The sequence below is a fragment of the Rousettus aegyptiacus genome, unplaced genomic scaffold (assembly GCF_014176215.1).
Source record: "Rousettus aegyptiacus isolate mRouAeg1 unplaced genomic scaffold, mRouAeg1.p scaffold_m13_p_3, whole genome shotgun sequence".
Lineage (NCBI taxonomy): Eukaryota > Metazoa > Chordata > Mammalia > Chiroptera > Pteropodidae > Rousettus > Rousettus aegyptiacus.
In genome coordinates, this window is record NW_023416306.1 from 60186036 (window position 1) to 60205568 (window position 19533).

At 38.9% G+C, this 19533-nt stretch overlaps 1 protein-coding gene across 1 annotated transcript in view; it reads right to left on the reverse strand.

Moving 5' to 3' along the window:
• SAXO1 (stabilizer of axonemal microtubules 1) overlaps positions 1-19533 on the reverse strand; it is an 82367-nt gene that overhangs the window by 20387 nt on the left and 42447 nt on the right. The window contains exon 2 of the mRNA XM_016136243.2: positions 4000-4179. Coding sequence (XP_015991729.1) covers positions 4000-4179 — 180 coding nt within the window. The remainder of the gene's footprint in view (positions 1-3999; positions 4180-19533) is intronic.

The following is a 19533-nucleotide window of genomic DNA, read 5'->3' on the forward strand; positions in this document are numbered from 1 at the left end:
AGATTTACAGTCAGTAAGAGTTGTGTGCAGCTCTAATCATGCCTCATGCTGGGATGATAACCTTTCCAGAAACCAGGTGTTTTTTGTGTCTGGCCTTAATCACCAAACCTAGCCAAGCCCTGGGCCACATGATTATCATGCAGCAGGTGGCAGTCCCACGTCCAACGTCAGAAACCAAGCCAGGTCAGCCTTCAGACAGGGAAGTGGGTAGGACATTCTGGTAATAAGGGTTCTAAGGGCAGAAGAGTGACAATTCATGCATATACCAGGGTGTGCAAACACAGGGATGACCCATGCCTTCCCTCAAAAGCCTCTAATGGGGAACTCTGATGACAGCTTCTCTACATTTCCTGATAGGAAATAGTTTTGTACATATATATAGACCAGAATATCTGCTGCGTTTATAAGGTTCAGAAAAGATGGTCGGTAAAATCTTGATTTCTGTTAATTTATCTCAATAAAAGCTCATTGGAACGCCAAAAAATTCATCCCGGAAAACAAAATCTTTACATTTGCTGCCTACAAGAGACTCACTTCAAAATGAAAGGAAAACACAGACTGAAAGTAAAGGGATGGGAAAATATATTTCATGAAAATGGAAACGACAGTAACAAAAAACTAGGGTAGCAATACTTAAATCAGACAAAGTAGACTTTAAAACAAAGGTTATAACAAGAAACAAAGAAAGACCCCATTAATCCCACTTATGGGTAGTTATTCGAACAAACCCAAAACACTACTTCAAAGGGAACTGTGAATTCATATGTTCATTGCAGCATTATTTATAGATATGGAGGCAATCTAGGTGTCCATCAGTGGATGAATGGATAAAGAAAAGATGGTACATGTATACAATGGAATATTACTCTGCCATAAAATGAATCTTGACATCTGCGACAACATGGATGGACCTAGAGGTTATTGTGCTGAGTGGAATAAGTCAGAAAGAGAAAAACAAATGCCCTGTGATTTCACTTATATGTGGAATCTACAGAACAGGATAAACAAACAAAACAGAAACAAGCTCATAGATACAGAAAGCATTTTGATGGTTGCCAGATTGGGGGCGGGGAGATGTGTGAAGAGAGGAGATTAAAAAGTACAAATTGATAGTTAACAAAATAGTCATGGAGATACAGAGTAAACCATAGGGAATATAGTCAGTAGTATTGTAATAACTATGTATAGTGTCAGATGGCTACTGGATTTATAAGGATGATCACTTCGTAAGTTATATAAATGTCTAATCACTGTGTTGTACATCTGAAACTAATGTGTTGTATGTCAACTATAACTGAAAAAAATAAAAATATGAAACTTTTTTAAAAGTTTATAATTAACCTTTGGATAGTGAAAAAAAAAAAAAATTCATCCTGATAAGGACATAGTTCTTTTCTTAGTCTATGAACACTAGTGCCCAGCCTGGCAGGCACAGGCTTGAGAAAAGATGAAATTGAGGTACAAAGGAGAGAAAGGTACCCTCTGCTCATTTTCCCCTTAGTTCTCTTTCTGGAGAAGGAAAGAAAAATGAAGAGAGAAGTATTTGTGCTCTTTTTCCTTCCCATGGGTAACCTCGATCCCAACACTTTTTCTTTTTAAACTCCTCTGATCATTAACATCTTGTTTTGGAAATTCTTTCAGTTTATGCATTCCTCCACTTTGGCCACATCTTGACATGAATGATATTGTTAGTCTGGCTCTGGCAGGGACAGAGAGACCTTCTGGGTGACATGTTTATTGTTGTAAGTGACAAAGAGGCAAGAATAATTTAGGACAGGTCAGAGGGGAAGTTTTTGTTTTGCAAAGCACCATCAGGGGGGCAGAAGGGAATGTGGGGCTGCATCTGGTGGGGGGGAGGGGTTGCTCAGAGCCAGGTGACAAAGCAGGGCTGCTGCCCTGGAGGGAGGGTTTATTCTCATTCTCCTCAGCTTGTGGGCAACAAACAAAAAGCACTCCTCAACACCCAACCCTCGAAAACCCTCTTCTGTATTTCCAGACAGGAAACAGATCCCTAATATAACAATATCTGAAGCTGTGCTGTACTTCACATTCACAAGGCATTCTTGATTTCCTGCAAACTGGGTATAATGAGATGAGAAGACCAGCATCTAGAGGCTGCACACGATATTTGGAAGCCATTGCTCAACACAGCTTTTATCCTTTCCTACCAAAGGCATGTCTCTTATGTATATGCCAAGGACTTTTTCATTATTGTTGACCATGGTTTCTTAAAAGAAAAAGCAATGTTCCTAAAAGGGCCACATCCTTGTTGTGGTTTTTAGGCTCTTAGAAACTAAGAATGCTTTTCTTGGTAAAATGAAGCCCAAACTTTAAGGTTCATATTATTTAATAGGTTGAAAAACAGGTTGCATAACTGACAATTTTTTCATGAACCAGGACCCAGAAACCTTGTGTTAAACCAAATCATTTAAGAGAACTGCTTAGCATAAAAGTGACCTGATTTAAGGAAAGCATTAGACAGGGCCCTCTACTTGTCAAGCTACCCCACTCAAAGGTTTCCGCCAAGCTCAGGAATCCCTTGATTTCATTTCTTCCCTCGTGGGTCTTTTCTGCCCCATAGCCCAGACATGGACTTCTTCCTTTGGATCTAGAAAACAGCAGCTTTTAGTGGGAATACTTCATGCCTCCAGCACACAATCTCAATAGAGGATGTTTCCAGGCATATCCTAGGAATAACCTGGGAGCAGAATGAATTGGAGATGTTCTGCTTAGCCTGGGTCATCTGGTACCTTTACTAGAAAAGCACAGAATTATGAGGCACAAGAGAAGCAATAGGAAGAAAATTTACCAGGTCTTGAGTACCTATAATGAGCAGGCGCTGTGCTGGAACAATTTCATCTCCACTTCACAGCAATCCTGCCCTGTAGGGATGAGGAACACTGCAGGCAAAGAATGTGTCCATCTTTCTGGTCTCATCTGGAGATTAAGGTATACTATCTGACACACTGCCCAACTGCACTCAAAGATGTTTCTACTCCACTAGGTTACCAGTCGCAGGTCACTAGTCACAGTTTACCACCTGATAGTCACTGAGCTGTCAGTGGCAGATTCTATTAGAGTCTTGCAACATATAGAACAATCCTGAACTTGATCATTTTCCCCCAGCCCTTTAATACAGATACCTCTGCCACCCAAATACACTAAGCCAGGTGGTTCAGTCTCTGCACAGAACTGGATCTAATGAATCAGAGTTTATAAAGCAAGAGTAATTTAAAAGGAAATATTCTTACCAGAGGGGAGGGAGTAGGGGAAAAATAAATAAATAAAATGTGGAAAGAAGGAAAGACAGAAGGAAGGATGGAAGGAAGAAGAGAAGACAAGAGAAGAGAAGAGAAGACAAGACAAGACAAGAGAAGACAAGAGAAGAGAAGACAAGAGAAGACAGAGAAGAGAAGAGAAGAGAAGAGAAGAGAAGAGAAGAGAAGAGAAGAGAAGAGAAGAGAAGAGAAGAGAAGAGAAGAGAAGAGAAAATATTCTTTGTTCATACTCTTGAACATTCAAGGGGACCACAAGTCAAAAATCTATAGAATAATTTCAAAAATGCTCACTCTTTCTCTATGATCGAGTTCTTATTCATCACTACCAACATTGCTACCACCACCCAAGCTGACCTGCAGCTTAGGTGCCAAAGCCCAAAATTCCCTTTTCGGCAGCATCCCCCTCTTTCCATCCCTCTATTACTTTATGTAAGAGCCAGCCCTTTTTGAGGTAGATCGAGTTAGATTTTCCCCTCCCTCTACTCCCTATCCCCAAACAAGAATTCTTTCTCTTTAAGAGGAAACGAGGAAGAACCAAACAGGCTAATAATTGCAGGATTTCCTTTCAGAGATATAGCATATTAGCATTAAGGCATTAATAGCATACGTTGATGGTGCACATTAATACAATATTGCACATTATTACATTAATGTTATACATTAGTACCGTACATCACTCCAATAATGTAATACACTCATATATTCGCAATATGGCCCTCACCTCGATGTAGTCATGCCTTCCATTGGGATGGACCCTTTCTGGTACTCCCGCTTGGGCTTGAAGGAATCTCTGGGCAAGTAAGAGTGATAGAGAGGGTAGTTCTCGGTATATTCGGAGAGAAGACATGGTTTCTCTGTTGTATCGTAGATCTTCGTAGGGAGATGTGGACAGTGATGCCGCCTATAAAAACACATGAAGTTGGGTTGATTAACTTCTTGGGAAGAATATACCCATTTTGATAATGCTACCTCCTCGAAATGTGACCCAGACTATAAAATCATGACTGAGTGAGCACTGAAAACAGGAATTTAATCCTTCCTTTTCTCTACTGAACTAGGTAAAGTAGCCAGAATTATTTAAATGATCTGTAACTGTGATTGGTTAATTATTAAAATTCCTTGGACTGCAAAATTACACACAAGCATAGCTGATGTTTAGCTATTGCACGTCATACTGCTTCTTAAATACTTCCCTACCATAATAGGAAAATGGTTGTGGCCCCCAAGCTCTCTGAGAACCAATTCAGCTGCTCCTGACCCGCCCCTGAGACTCCCCAATCACCAAAAAGTTAAGAGCTTAATACCTGACAGGGTGCTCCAAGGCTGTGCTCTAGGGCCAGACTACTATTCTTCCTTATTGGTTCCTAGGTCAATTCAGAATATCATCCTTGCACATGAGTGGCATCACATAACAGAACAAATTCGGTTCTCAGTATACTAAATGCCACTGACTACATGAACTATTTTCACATTAGAAGTCTGGTGCCTTTATTTTTTCAGAGCTCACTGCAATTGTTGCCTCCTTGGAAAGGCTTCCACTAATCATCTCATATCTAAAGTACACTCCACACCACCTCCTCTCTCTCATAATCATCATTGTGTATGCCTTTCTCATCACTTATTGTTATCTGTCATTGGCATGTTTGTTTATTGTCTGTCTCATCTATCAAGCTCAGGACCTTCTCAATCTTATTCACTGCTATATCTCTAGAACTTTATATCCTTCCTGGCACACAGTAGGCACTCAGTAAACATCTATTGAACAAAAATGACTGAGCATATAAATGAATAATTAAAATCTATGATTCATTATACAGTAGGTGATTAGTAATCATTTGCAGTTATACTTTATAGTGAGTTTTTCCATTTTACATGCACAGTAATAAGTGAACCTTATTATTTAACTTACTGCTGGACAAAGGGCAGCTATTTGAGCTCTCAAAAACTAAGAAGTATACCAATAATGTCTGTGCCCACATACAATCCTTACAAACAAGTTGGGGCAACTCTAGTTATCAGACACCAGCACGTTGACAAAACTTCATTAGAGACTCCCAACGTAGTTATATCAAGGAATGGCATAAAAGTATTGTCAAATTTTTCACACTGAACTGATTTTAATTACAGAAACTAAGATACACAGCACTGCAGGGCAGTGCAGAGGGGAGGAGGGAGAGAGAGAGAAACAACGAGGAAGAGAAACAGAGATACAGAGAACTCATCACTCTTCTCATCCAAAGCTATTTTTCAGGCAGCAATTAGTATGCTGCTCCTGTTAATAAGTTCAGCTCTCTACGTAAACGTTGCTGCCACCACTGTTATTACTGTATACCTCTTCGACTCTCCAACCTCCAGAAAAAATGACCAACTCCTATATTGTTCATCCTCATAGAACTGCGTATGAACAGGTACCTTTACAGATATCTCTAGTTTCTTCTCGTTTGTAGATTTGTGTCTTGGAAAAGTCTTAAGATGACATAAACTTGTCACATTTACTTTTTCTTTTTGCTATAAAAGTGCTACTGAGTCATGGGGAATGTTTTAGATTTCCCTAATTACTTCCAAGGAAATCTTCCACAAATATTTGGTCCTCATACTATGAATATCTGAATTTCACAGTATTAAATACACTCAATAAATGTTTAGTTTTCCTTTTTCAAAATGCACATTGCTGTTTTATACAAAGATGAGTATGTATTTACATTTAATATATATAATAAAGTATCTCCTAATCATAGGTACACAAGTTGACTGCTCTAATCTTCTGTCCACCCAAGATAAATTCCTGTTTCATAGTAAACAAAATAACCATCTCCTACAGTATAAAAACATTAGCTATTATTACCATTTCTGTGCTCACGATAGGTCCAATTATCTGAGATTTAATCTGAGCCAATTAGTGGCCTATTATTTTAGTATTCCCACAGACCTCAAATCAAAAGCCAAGAAGTGTTGGCTACCAAAAATACCTCTTCAGATATATTTTATTTACCCACACTCTTTAAGAGAAAATTCAAGATTTTATTAACGATAACTTAGATTCAGGCACTTGCAGTAAAATGAATGCCACAGACATAGCAGTATTTTCTCTTTCCAGTGCCCTTGATTTTTAAACCATTAAAATTTGTTTTTTATATAAACCCCTTTCCATATTGTTACTTTTAAAAACTATAACATACTATAAAGTCTCATTCCAAAAGAAAAATAAATTTAATGGCAAAATACTATGGTGTGATTTGTATTATGAGGGGATTTTAGTATAGAACATACTTGCATCCAGACACTGGTGTTCCATAAAATGGAATTATATCTAATATATATAGGGCAGATTTTATTTGACTTGTTGCTAATTAACTAAAACCTTGTCTCACTCTAGAATATCAAAACTCTTATTTGAAAGTAAATGTTTCATTGCCTGAGTTTGCTCATGGGGTCACCTCCTTTCCTTACCTGTACCCAAACACGCTGAATATCCCTCTCAAGTTACCAAGCACCATGGATTCTCCTTGTTGGTCTTTATCCAGGAGTTCCTCAAGGATAAAGACCAAGTCTGACATCTCTGTGTCAGCCCAATGCCTGGTATATTAATTTAAGGTGGATGGACAGTTTGATAGTATATATGAAGATGAACTACTGAAAGATATTTACAAAGAAAATTAATTGTTCTAACATTAGCAGATAAAAAAAAGGAAAAGACAGAATCTTGGCCCTTATGGATCTAAATAATGCCAAAAAAAAAGTTTATGGAATCACCATGCTTTGAGTATTTAATAGTGTTGACCATAGTCTTTAATAGTCAGGAACCATAGAAATGAGACCTCTGCAAGCCCTCTGATACTTGGATCATTTTAAGAGTGTGCTCCTTGCTGAGGAGCACACTCAGACAATCCTAGCTGGGACCAACGGGCAGCGAAAGGAAAAGGGAGGGAAAGGTGTTGAAATCTATCAGAATTCTCTATAAAGTCTTTCCACTTCAGGATTTATTAAAGCACCAGAAGCAAAGGGAAATAGTCCTGATTTTTTCTGATATAGGGTAAAGGGAGTAGCAAAGACCTTTCAACGGACTCAGAAAAAGTAAAACAATCATTGAATCCAAGCTTGATTCGTGGTTTTGAAAATTAAGGGGCCATGGAGGATATCTGATCCAATGTCCCCACTATGCAGATGAAATATCTGAAGCTCAGAGAACAATGTACATGACCTAGGTCTCTATCACATCTGAATGATCAGATACATTTCCTGACATGAACCTAGCTTAAACCATCTGTGACTCAGTTAACCCTAAAATGGATGACAGAACTTCAAGGATATAATAAGTACTTTAGGCTGGCACAATCCAATAAAATAGAATGAATGCTATGAATGAGAACTACATATGTCATTTTAAATGTTCTAGTAGCCACATTGAAAAGGTAAAAAGCAGGTGAAATTAATTTTAATATTTTCATTTTAACCCGATATATTCAAAGTATTATTATTTCAACATGTAATCAATATAAAATATTGTTAGATATTTTATTTTCTTACTACATCTTCAAATTCCAATATATGTTTTACATTGACAGGGCATCTCAACTAGGACTACTACATTTTAAGTGCAGGTCTAAAATTTAAAGATAGGATTATAAGCATTTGAATGCTGGAAGTTTTCCCTGCAAGTGCAGGAAAGACAAAGATGCCTAAAAATATTTTCATTGACTGATATGGTATTTGTCTCTTTCCTAGACTCCATGGCCTGTGTTCCTGTGACATAATCAGAGGCATTAAAAGTTATAAAAAATTAGTTGAAGGAATTTTCCATATCTCCTCATTTCTCAGAGCTGAGCTTCAGTTTTATGTATCTGTAATGCTTCCTGGAACTGCTCTCTTTCCTGCTACTTTCACGTTTCCAAAACGCTTCCTTTTCCTCAAGGCCCATCTTGAATGTCATCACCACCACCAACACCCTAGGAAGATAACTGATGATCCCATGGCACCCTGTTACTGACTATGACTCTCTCTTCTCTGAGTATGCATGGCGTTGTATCCTTATCTCTTTTAGAACACTTTTTCTCTGTATTGCTTTGCACAGTCCTTGACTTACAAACTTGCAAGTTAAGAATTTTCATGGTCAAAAACAAAGCTGATTATCATAACAAAAGCATGGCAACTCTTCCTGCCACCAACAGGCATCATGAATAGCAGAAGCTAGCATAAAATAACTTTGGACTTTTCAAACAAATGAACTTCCAATAGTATTTTGGAACTTAATCTGAACGGCACCTGTGGAAACCCATGACTTGTTTTTACCATGGTCATTGGATCCCCCCCTGAGCCTGGCCCAGTGGGGACAATAAAGCCAGCTCTCCTTCACTCCAGGAGGCAGAATACATGGTGCAGAGAAACTCTAGAGGCAGGAAGATCTAGTTCCAATCCTAGCTCTGCCACTGACTGCTTGTGTAATGTTGAAAAATATGAGTTGGTTAACTTCTGAACTTCAATTTCCTTCTCCATAATATGTGAGTAACAACTTCTACTGCTTTAGTATGCTTATGTGGATTAAATTAGACACTGGAGGTAAATTGCCTAGCTCAGTCCAAAGCAAGCACTCTAATAGGCTGTGTTTATTGAGAAATTACTACACGCTGCATGGACTAAGAGTTTTAGGTATTATCCGAACTAATTCTCACAGCAATGCTATGAAGGAAGCACTACTATTCCATTTACAAACATAAAAACTAGATTTAGGAGAGGTTATCTTGCTCAAGTGTCATCACCTTCAAGCCAGGACTAGAACCCCAAGTCTTCTTCCTAATTCCAAAGCCCGTGCTCTTAATCACGGCCATATACTGTGTGGCTTGATGGGGTACCAGGCTTGAGGGGATTCCTCTGTTTCCTGGCTGCTGTGATAAACCTAAGGGCACCCAATTAATTGGTAGTTCTTAGAACTGCCCCTTCCCCATCCCCTTAGCTACACTCAGAGTCTTCCAAGGCAGGACATTCTTTCCTTTCCTATAGACCCTGAAATTATTCTAACACAGATCAACAGATATATATATATATAGAGAGAGAGAGAGAGATAGATAGATGTGTGTGTGTATGTGTGTGTGTGTATAAATACACACAATTTCAAATACTTTTTTAAAACTCCAATCTTGCCATAGAACTTTGTTTACTGTCTAAACAAGAGAATATCATTAGATAAAGCAATCACAGCAACAACCAGGAAAACAATAGATGTGGAACACTGGGTCTGGAAGGACTGTATCGACCAGCCAACCTAATGGCTTTGGCATACATACATGGACACAGAGATGCAGAGACACAAGTCACTGCCCAAGGTCACACAGCTAGCAGCAGCAGCATTCACCCCAGGGCCCATGTCACCTACCACATAACTGAATTCCATTTACAATCTGATTTAAAACTCAAAGTTCAGACTCAAAGAATTTGCAGTCCATCTTTCCTTTTTCCCAGGAATTGGGAGACTGTAACCTGTCACAGCTGCTGTGCGAGGGAGGAAAACATTTAGAGCAGAAAATGCATTCTTGTACTAGAAGAGGGGAGTGTGCCAAGGATCACCAAACCTCAAGTCAGAAAGGCATCATTCCATGCCAAAGTTTAGAAAGCTCACAGAGTGTTTGGAGTAACAAAAACTCCAAAATCCTACAGGCAGGATCTACGCAGTAGAGGATCCATGTCTCTGGAATGGCCTTCTCCCTGAATGGCTCAATCCAATTAGTCTCTAGGGGTAGGTAAAACCAGTGCTTTTTCCTGAAATGCATATGTATCTACCTGCCATGGCTTATATTTTTTTAAAATATTTACTAAAATTTGTTCATGCATATATATAGTATACCCAGAGACAAAGGGACAAGTGAGAATGCTTTCATGAACTGCAAAAGACCTTTTTAAATATATATAGAGATATATTTCATGCCAATCTTGAGACAACTCTTGCACTTCCTACCTACCTTTTCTACATATATCTTTTAAAAATCAGAACAATGTGAGAAATCCATATAATTCCATCTTATATTCTGCCCAGAGAACTGAGCAGGGATTCTAATACCATGGGCAGAATATAAGCTGGAGTTATATGGATTTCTCACATTGTTCAATATGTGAGGAGAACAATCAACCTTAAAGACAATCTGGTACAAATATGACAAACAGATGCAACTGATGTACCGACTAGCACCACTGCATATTAATTAGCACATTCATAGGTCAAAACCAAGTTTAGTGAGAAAGACCATCTTGACTGCTTAGCCATGTCTATCAAGGGTGCTGGGTTAAAGGAGTGGGGATACATGATAAATATATGAAACGAATGAGTTAATCAACAAAAGGGGAGCAAAGGGAAAGAAAGGGAGGAGGGAATTCTGGTAGGAATGTCCACAGATGTTGAAAACGGTGACATGTAGGAATCACACATTTGGAAAATACCTAGAATAACACAAAGCCATAAAAAATATGAATGAAGTTGCTAAGCAGAAAAAGAAATAAAAACAAGGCAAAACCTTGAAGAATGTCATATTTAGAAAGAAAGACAAAGAAGTTCCAGCGAAGGGAAAAAAAAAAAACTGACAAAGAGAAGAATATTCAGTGACAGGTCAAATAAAGAAACAATTTTAACTATTCAATAGTTAAATGCCACAGAAAAATCGAAAGGCGGGAGGGCTGAGAAAAAGATGTGTCTCATTTGGTGACGAGAAAGCAACTTTAGTAGTGGTTGGGTTGGAACCGAAGAATGGATGCCGCTGAAGAAGTGAAGGAAGAGAGCGAGACCACCATGCTGGAAACTCTGGTTGCAAAAGCAGCCAGAAAAGCCAAACAGGAACTCGAGAAATTACCCAGGAAATAAGTACAAGCGTTGTTAACTATGTATTATCATCAGGGGGTAGTGGTTAAAAGAAATGAGATCAGATATTTATTAGTAGAAGAGCAGATTAGCAGATAGGGATGCTTTGATCAGCAAAAATAAATGATGGAGCCAAAGCCTGAACTATAAAAGAGATACAATTGTGGAGGAAAAGTGGATGGGGGTAAAGAAACAATTTGAAAGGGGAGATGAGAGTCTTAGCAGCACCAGTTTGATGGCCTCAACCCAGAGCATAAAGGCCTCTAGAGAGAGAAAGCAGAGATGCCGGAGAATGCTGGAAGCAAGGTTCAAAGTATGTACAGAGCACTCTAGCAACTGTGCTAAAGGGGCAATAAGAAAAGACTGCAGGCTTTCTTCCAGCAGTAGTGATGCTGAGGAGAGGGGCCCAAATAGGCCTGGCTGGCTCAATGTCAGGACTTCCCAGTAATGCTCAGAAGCTCTGAGGAAAGTGACTCTAGTTCCGTAGGATGATACTGAGAGACTTGCAGGATGGCAGTCACTAAAGAGAGGAGCTCTGTTGGAACATGCAGTTATCAGGCTGAGGGGCCAGGAGAGAAGTCAGCAAAAGCCAACGGCACTTAGGGAAACTGAGAACCTGAAGAGAACAACAAGGAATACATTTAGGGCTTTCAAAGAGCACCTCATGGGCTCTCCTAGGTTCTTTCTCCTTGGCAGTCAAAAGAAATAAGTTTCTTCTATGAAATAAAATATTTAGATTAATTGTAGAAACCTATTCAAGAAGTTGCAACAGGTCAAGGAGATATAACACAGGTATTTTGGCAATGGCCCCACTGAGTCTTGAAAAGAAACCCAGAAAGGAACATGCCAGTCACCAAGGCTCCTTCTCTTTCCAACATTTACAGCACCAGTCCTGTGGGAGAAGGCAGCTACCACTCGGGGCTGTTCTAACTTTGCATGTCTCCTCCCCAACCTCCAGCAATCTGCCCAGAACCCTATTCCTACCCCATCTTCCATCGGTTCCTTCTAGTTTCAGCTCAAAAATCCCTCCCACTGGGAGGATTACCATCAGGTCATGTTCACTCTGCTCTTCCCACGTTCACACACCACATGCTTGCAGCCCCCTTCACAGTTGACTTTCTGGCAAGCAGGTCTTGGGTACCTCATGTGCCATGCATGTGCCTCATGCATGGCACATGATGGGTACTGGGTACATGATCTCTGAAAGCAAGCAAGAACAGGGGCAAGAATCATACACAGGTAAGTTCTGTCCATTGTGGCCTGACCCAGCAGCACACTTACAAGCTGTTAAAAAAAAAAAAAAAAAAAAAAAAAAAAAACCCAGCAGCTAGATTCCTATTTGTTTACCCTTGCTATGTGGTACTTTCTGTGTAAATAACACCTAAGAATTGGTTTTAAAAAACAAATACTTGAACCCAATTTCAAATCACATAAATACATAATTTTAGCTAAATCACAAACCTAAATGTGAAAGCTAGAATTATAAAGCTTTTAGAGGAAAACACAGAAGAATATTTTTATAACTCAGGGGAAGGCAAAGATTTCTCAGGTCACAGAAATAACCCTAAAAGAAAAACTTCATAAATTAAACATCAAAGCCAAAAGTTTCTGTTCAAAGATACCATTAATATATAGAAATAAGTGAAAAACAATGGCATAAACGATAGAGGCTCTTTTCATCCTTCTTACAACCAAATCGAAGTTTTGACCAAAACACGGAGCAAACAGCAAGCAAAGTCACCAAGGACCTAGACAAACAGAAGCACTACAACTAGGAAGAGAAATCATTAATCAACCTGCAATGGTAAACAGTAGGAGGGGGCAAAGACACAATGCTGCCCAGTCCAGAGCAGCTAAGTGGGACAGAGGCTACGGCAGCGGCAGCTGGTAGCTGCAGATGCCTCTTAAAGAGGCCGTGTCTGCGAGTGGACTTTTGTGGTGATGGACCTGCTTGCTCTGAGCACCAGCGCTGGGTCAGCTGCTTGGGGGTGACCAGGGACTTATAGAAGGACACTGAGTTGTCTGAGCGAGGGCCAGAGGTGAGGCTTTCTTCCTGGCAGAAGTGCTGGCGGTATCCATTGTTCCTCTGTTGAGCCCTCCCCACTCCCTGTGTGCAGACACATGCCACCATAGCTGAGACATCCCCAAATTGGAAAACAGAAATCGCTTCTCCCAGAGGATTCCCTGAAACTCCACCTCCCCCAACTCATGACCCACATCCAGTTGTGTCTTCAGCAAATCTGGTGCACCTTACTTAGCAGAGCCAAGATTCACACTGGTGACAGCTGGCCTTGGCTACTGGTGTGGCCTCTTAGGATAACTATAAGCACAGCATCTTTTGATTGCTTGCTGAATCTTAACAGGTGGCCCCAGAGGGTCACAGGTTGGAGCTAAACTTGGCTAGCAGCTGAACCCCTCTCAGGACCATGCCACTGGTCACCTGCTACACAAAGCCATGCTAATAAGACTGAGAGACTTAGGAGCTTTGATTAGCACATAGAAACACAGAAAGGCAGCCAAAATGGGAAGATAAAGAAGCAGAAACCATGAGAACAGAACAGAGATCAAGGAAAAATGGTGCCAAACAATCTCACAGATGCAGAGTTCAAAACACTGAACTTAGGGGAAGTATAGATCAATTCAGTGAGAACTTTAATGAAGAGATAAACATAAAAATGGAAATAGAAATTATAAAAGGGAACCAGTCAGAAATGAAGAACACATTATCTGAAATGAAGAGTATATTAGAGGGAATCAACAGATTGGATAAAAAAGATCGAACCAGATATAGAGAATGGGGAAGCCAAAGACATTCAATCAGCATGGCAAGAAAAAGAAGCCAAGACTATAATAATAATTTAAAGAGCCGATGGGACACAAAGGTAAAAATATTCGTGGCATAGGGGTACCGGAAGGAAAATAAAACATTGAAGAGCTATTTGAAGAAATAATGATGAAAAACTTCCCTCACCTGGTAATGGAAATAGACATACAACCCCGGGAAGCTCAAAGAGTCCCAAATAAGATGAACCCAACAAGGCCCACACCAAGACATATCATAATTAAAATGCCAAAGATTAAATACAAAGAAAGAATCTTAAAAGCAACAAAAGAAAAATAATAAGTTACCTACAAGGAAGCACTGATAAGACTGGCAGCCGATTTCTAAAAAAAAAAAAAAAAAAAAAAAACCATGCAGGACAGAAAGGCTTGGCATAAAATAAAATATTCTATGTGATGAAAACCCAGGATCTACAACCAAGAATACTTTATCCAGCAAAGCTATCATTTAGAGTTGAAGGACAGATAAAGAGCTTCCCAGACAAAAATAAGCTAAAGGAATTTATCATCATCAAGCCAGTATTATAGGAAATGTTGGAGAGACGACTTTAAGAAGAAAAACAGAAATAAAGAATGGTAATAACCAGATTCCTATCAATAAGTACTTCAAATGGAAAAGAATTAAGTGTTCCAACCAAAAGACAGAGTGGCTGAATGGATAAGAAAACCAGACCCCTACATATGCTACCTGTAAGAGACTCACTTCAGATTAAAAGACACACACAGACTAAAGGAAAGGGGATGGAAAAAGATATTGCCTTGACGGACCTAGAGGGTAACGCACTGAATGAAATAAGTCAGATAGAGAAAGACAAATACCACATGATTTCGCATACATGTGGAATCTAAAGAACAAAATAAACGACAACAAAAACTGAAACAAACTCCAGTACAGAGAATATTTTGAGGGCTACTAGATGGGAGGGGGAGTTGGGAGGATGGTGAAAAAGGGCAAAGGGATTAAGAAGTGCAAATGGATAGTTACAAAATAGACACGGAGATGTAAAATATAAATAGCTAATGTAATAGCTAATAAATAAACATGTAAATAAATAAACATAGCTAATGTAATAAACATGTAAAGGAGAAGAGGGGTACTAGATTTAGTGGGGTAATCACTTTGTGAGTTATATAGATTTCTAATCACTATGCTGTACAACTGAAATGAATGTATTATTTTATGCCAACTACAAATTTAAAAAAAAAAACTCATTGAATTGTACAATGAGTAATAAAGCCAGGAAAAAAATAAATAAATAAGTGCTAGAGATATAATGTACAACATGACTAGTCAACACTGCTGTATGGTATGTTTGAAAATTGTTAGTTAATCCTAGCTCTCATTGCAAGAAAAAAATTTTTTTTCCATTTTCTTTTTGTATCTATATGAGATGATGGATACTAACTAAACTTATTGTGGTAATCATTTCACAAATATGTAAGTCATTTTGCTGTACCCCATCAATGCAGTGTATATCAATGATATCTCAATAAAACTAGAGGGGGAAAAAAGAAAATAAGCAAGCCACACACTCGAAAACATTCTTTGCAAGACAGATATATAGCAAAGGACCGGTATTCAGGATATAAAAAGAACAGCCATAACTCAAAAATAAAAAGACAAAGAAAAATAACAGGCAAAAAATTTAAACAGATATCACAAAATGACATACAAATGGACAATAAACATAGACAAAAGTATATGAGTCATCAGGGAAATGCAAGTTTAAACGACAATGAAATACCACTACACATACCAGAATAGCTAAAATTAAAAAGACTGACAAAACCTACTATTGGCAAACAGGAAGGACTAGAATTCACTTATTATTGGTAGAAATGTAACACAACCCAAAACAATTTGACAAAATATATGGCCGTTTCTCTAGCCCAGCAATTCCATCCCAAGGAATTTATACATTCACAAAAAATAGTTAGACAAGAATGTTCATTGACACTTATTCATATAACCAGAAACTAGAAACAGCCCAGGCATCCAGTACTGGGAGAATAAACTGCGGTATAATCATTCAATGGAATACTACTTGGCAATGAAAAGGAACTGCTTGCAGTCACACAACAGCAGACACACGACAACATAGTTGAATCTCAAAAACAGTTTACTGAGTTCTGAAAGAATACTAAATCAAAAGAGTGTGTACTTTATGATTTCATTTATATAAGAAATTCTAGAACAGAAGGAACTAATTTTTAGTGGGGAAAATGTCAGATCAGTGATTACCTCTCATAGTGGTTACTAGGAGAGAGAGAAGGGATTGATTGGTAAGAGTTACACAGGAACTTTCTGGGGTGCTGTTATGATTCTATATCTTAACAGGGATTTAGGTTACACAGACACGTGAATTTGTCAAATCTCAACAAACACACCTCAAGGTTTGTGAATTTCACTGAAAATTTACCTCAAAAGAAAAGGAATTCAATATTAAACTGTTGTTAATGACAGGAATGCTGAACTATATAGTGGAGTTTACTGATCTCAGTGATCTACTTTGAAATACATTAAAAAATGGATCAATGGATGGATGCATATAGAATGACTAGATGGAAACATGTAGCTATGTTTATTATAAGATCTAAGCAGCAGATATATAGCCATTCACTTTAAAATTCAATTTTGTTGTATGCTTGAAATCTTATAAAATGTTGGGAGGAAAAATGCAAGAAAAAATCCTCAATTTTTAGATGTGATCATAGCATTGTGGTTAGGTAAGAAGATGTCCATACTTTTAGAGAAGTACAATGAAGTATGCAGAGGTAAAATGACACAATGTCTGGAATTAACGGTTGAACCAAATGTGGCAAAATCTTGGTAATTATTGATGCTGAGAGATGTATATATGGGGGTCCATCATTCTATTTTCCTTTTTGCAGATTTAAGGGTTTTTTTAATTAAAGAACTATTAAAATAAATCCCTAAGAGGTAAGGGCCAACATGAAACAAACGTGTATCTGCTTAAGCAAGACTTCCCTCAAGGCTAATATGGCTTTAGTCCAACCACCTGGGACAAAACAAGATCTTGATTTAAGCTGATGATAAGTGCAGAGCCAACAACCAGAGGAAGCTTCCCTTCTCACACGCTTAAGTTTGTGTCAGCTGCACTGGGCTTGTTCCCACATGGCCTTTTAGCGTCCTCCAGCCAAAAAGCAGCAAGCTCACATACTTAACTGGAGTTTAGCTCTCTTCTCAAGAAATCTAGTAAGTACCCTGTGAATTTCGGATGAAACCAAACAGCTGTGCTCAACAAATCTTCCCAAGGCTCTCTTCCAAGCATTGCAAAAAGCTTCTTTAATCTTTATCTTAATAAATAATAACTGTCTTTGACCCACCACCTCATCCCTACCCAAGATTGGGTTGCTTGCATAGCACTCTGTGATTACTCTTATCACAGCATTCATCCCACAATGCTTTTTTAAATGTTTGGTTATGTGTTGCCCAGACTAGGCTCCTAGGCAGGGAGTGAAAGGGGTATCTTTTTCACTACTAGAAAACCAGGTAAACACAATGTATGCAACATCTACATGCTCACTAAAATGTTTTTGGATAGCCACATGAACAACTTGTAAAACACATACAATTTACAGAGCTTTCCCATATGGTCTCATCTTCCTGCAACCTGAAGAGCTAACCAGGGCAGAAATTATTAACCTCCCACCAATATCCCAGATGAAGAAGCAAGGCCAGAGGTTTCAAGACTTGCTTGATCTCACAGAATAATCAGTGGGTAAAACCAGGATGAGTGCCAGTTTTGCTAATTCTTCAATATGTTCTTTTCATCCTATCAAATTCCATTCTGAGGAAAATTCAAATTGATCATTCAGAATGAGACACTTCTTTTCCCACAATGACAGAGCTCAGAGTTGGGGGTATGTGGCCTCTGACTATGTTTAAGAGTAAATGAGAACCAATGAGCATGGACTTTACTTGGAAAGCAAAGAGTAAACAATTGGATAACCACCACCACCCATAAAACCCCAGATGTCTGGGGCTTGATGTTTCAACATGTTAAATATCTCAGTGAATTAATTAAAGTGGAAAGACAACAATTATGCTATACACCATGTTAATTCCCACCAGCCAGCTGACATCAACCACTCAACATGTATTAATTTGTTTCATAATTTCTCACTTCACACATGCCCCATTCCTCAATTCACATAAATAACCATGAAAGTCTGTGTTTGTATAGCCTTTCTTGAGAATGATCAGAGATTGGCTAGGATTACCTTGAGCTGTCATATTTGAGGTCAGATTATCCCAAACAATAGTTCATAAAAGACCCCTCCTTCTCTCTTGGCTTCCGGTTTGGGGAAAGAACTGGAAATTCTGGGTGAACCTTTAAATAACACACTGGCCCATAGACTAAAGTATGCTCCCTATCCAAACCTATTTACACGCACACCCTCCACAGCCCTAGATTTCTGCTTTGAGTTGCAGCAGATGAACTGGTGACCACCTGTGTGGGGCCAAAGGCCTGAAGAGCAGGAAGGACTCCAAGCACAAGGGTACTTCATCTTCTGCAGAAGAGTGTCCCAATGTCTTGACATCCCATCCCCGAGGTACAGTCATGTTCTTTATGTCCTACGTGAAGTTACTGAAATGCCTGGGAGCTGTCAAGCGTGAATTACTGTGAATTGCCAGGCACTTCCCAGTGTTTATAGATGTCTCATTGCCTTTAGTCCCAAAACTTGGTACTGAGGTATCTTAGCCTCCATGTCAGATGCTAAGTTCCCTCTATGTCAAAATTTCCTGGGCCTTTCCCTCTCTAAACATGGACTTGTCTTCATGCCATGGATAATGGAGAGGAAATGGCTGCCACCAGCTCCCTCCCCCCCCCACCCCCACTCAATGTGGTCTGCCCCAGCCTCCAACCCAATACCATCTTCCACCTGAAAGCCACAGAAGGGAGCACTTTTGTCTTTCAAAGCAGCAAGCAGCAGCATAGAAAGCTTTGAGTCTAGTAGCCAATACCTAATTCAAACAGTGAGAATTTGGTCCACTGCTCACTCATAAGCTACCAACTTTACTGATGTAAACTCAGTACTATTCCCCCACACACCTCACTTCTTGCTTCAGTTCTTCAAACCTTCAGAATTTCAGCCAATATCAAAATTTCAACAGCTCTTATCTCCACCATCAAAAAAGATTTTCCAGTGCTAATCTACATTTTTTTCTCTGCCTCTAAATGAGGTATTCAAAATTTGAGCCAAATCTCCTATGTAAACTAAAGTAAAAGAAAAATAAAGTAAAAGAAAAATAATTTAAACAATGAGTGGAAAGAATTTAGAAAAATAGCCTATTGTACTAAATGTATTCCTTTGTGTACTATAAATATTTTAAACAAGCATCTAATTCTTAGGGCCTGATGTCACTGTCACAGGCCATCCCTTCCCCCCCCTCCCCAAAATCTGGGAGGCTGAATTTCAAGTTTAATTATTACAACTGAGCAGCTGGAACAAAATTACTTCACTGTGCTATGCGTTCATAATTCAATATATCAAAGTAGTCTCTAATTCCTTAATGATCTTTCTCTTTCTCATTAGATGTTTAGC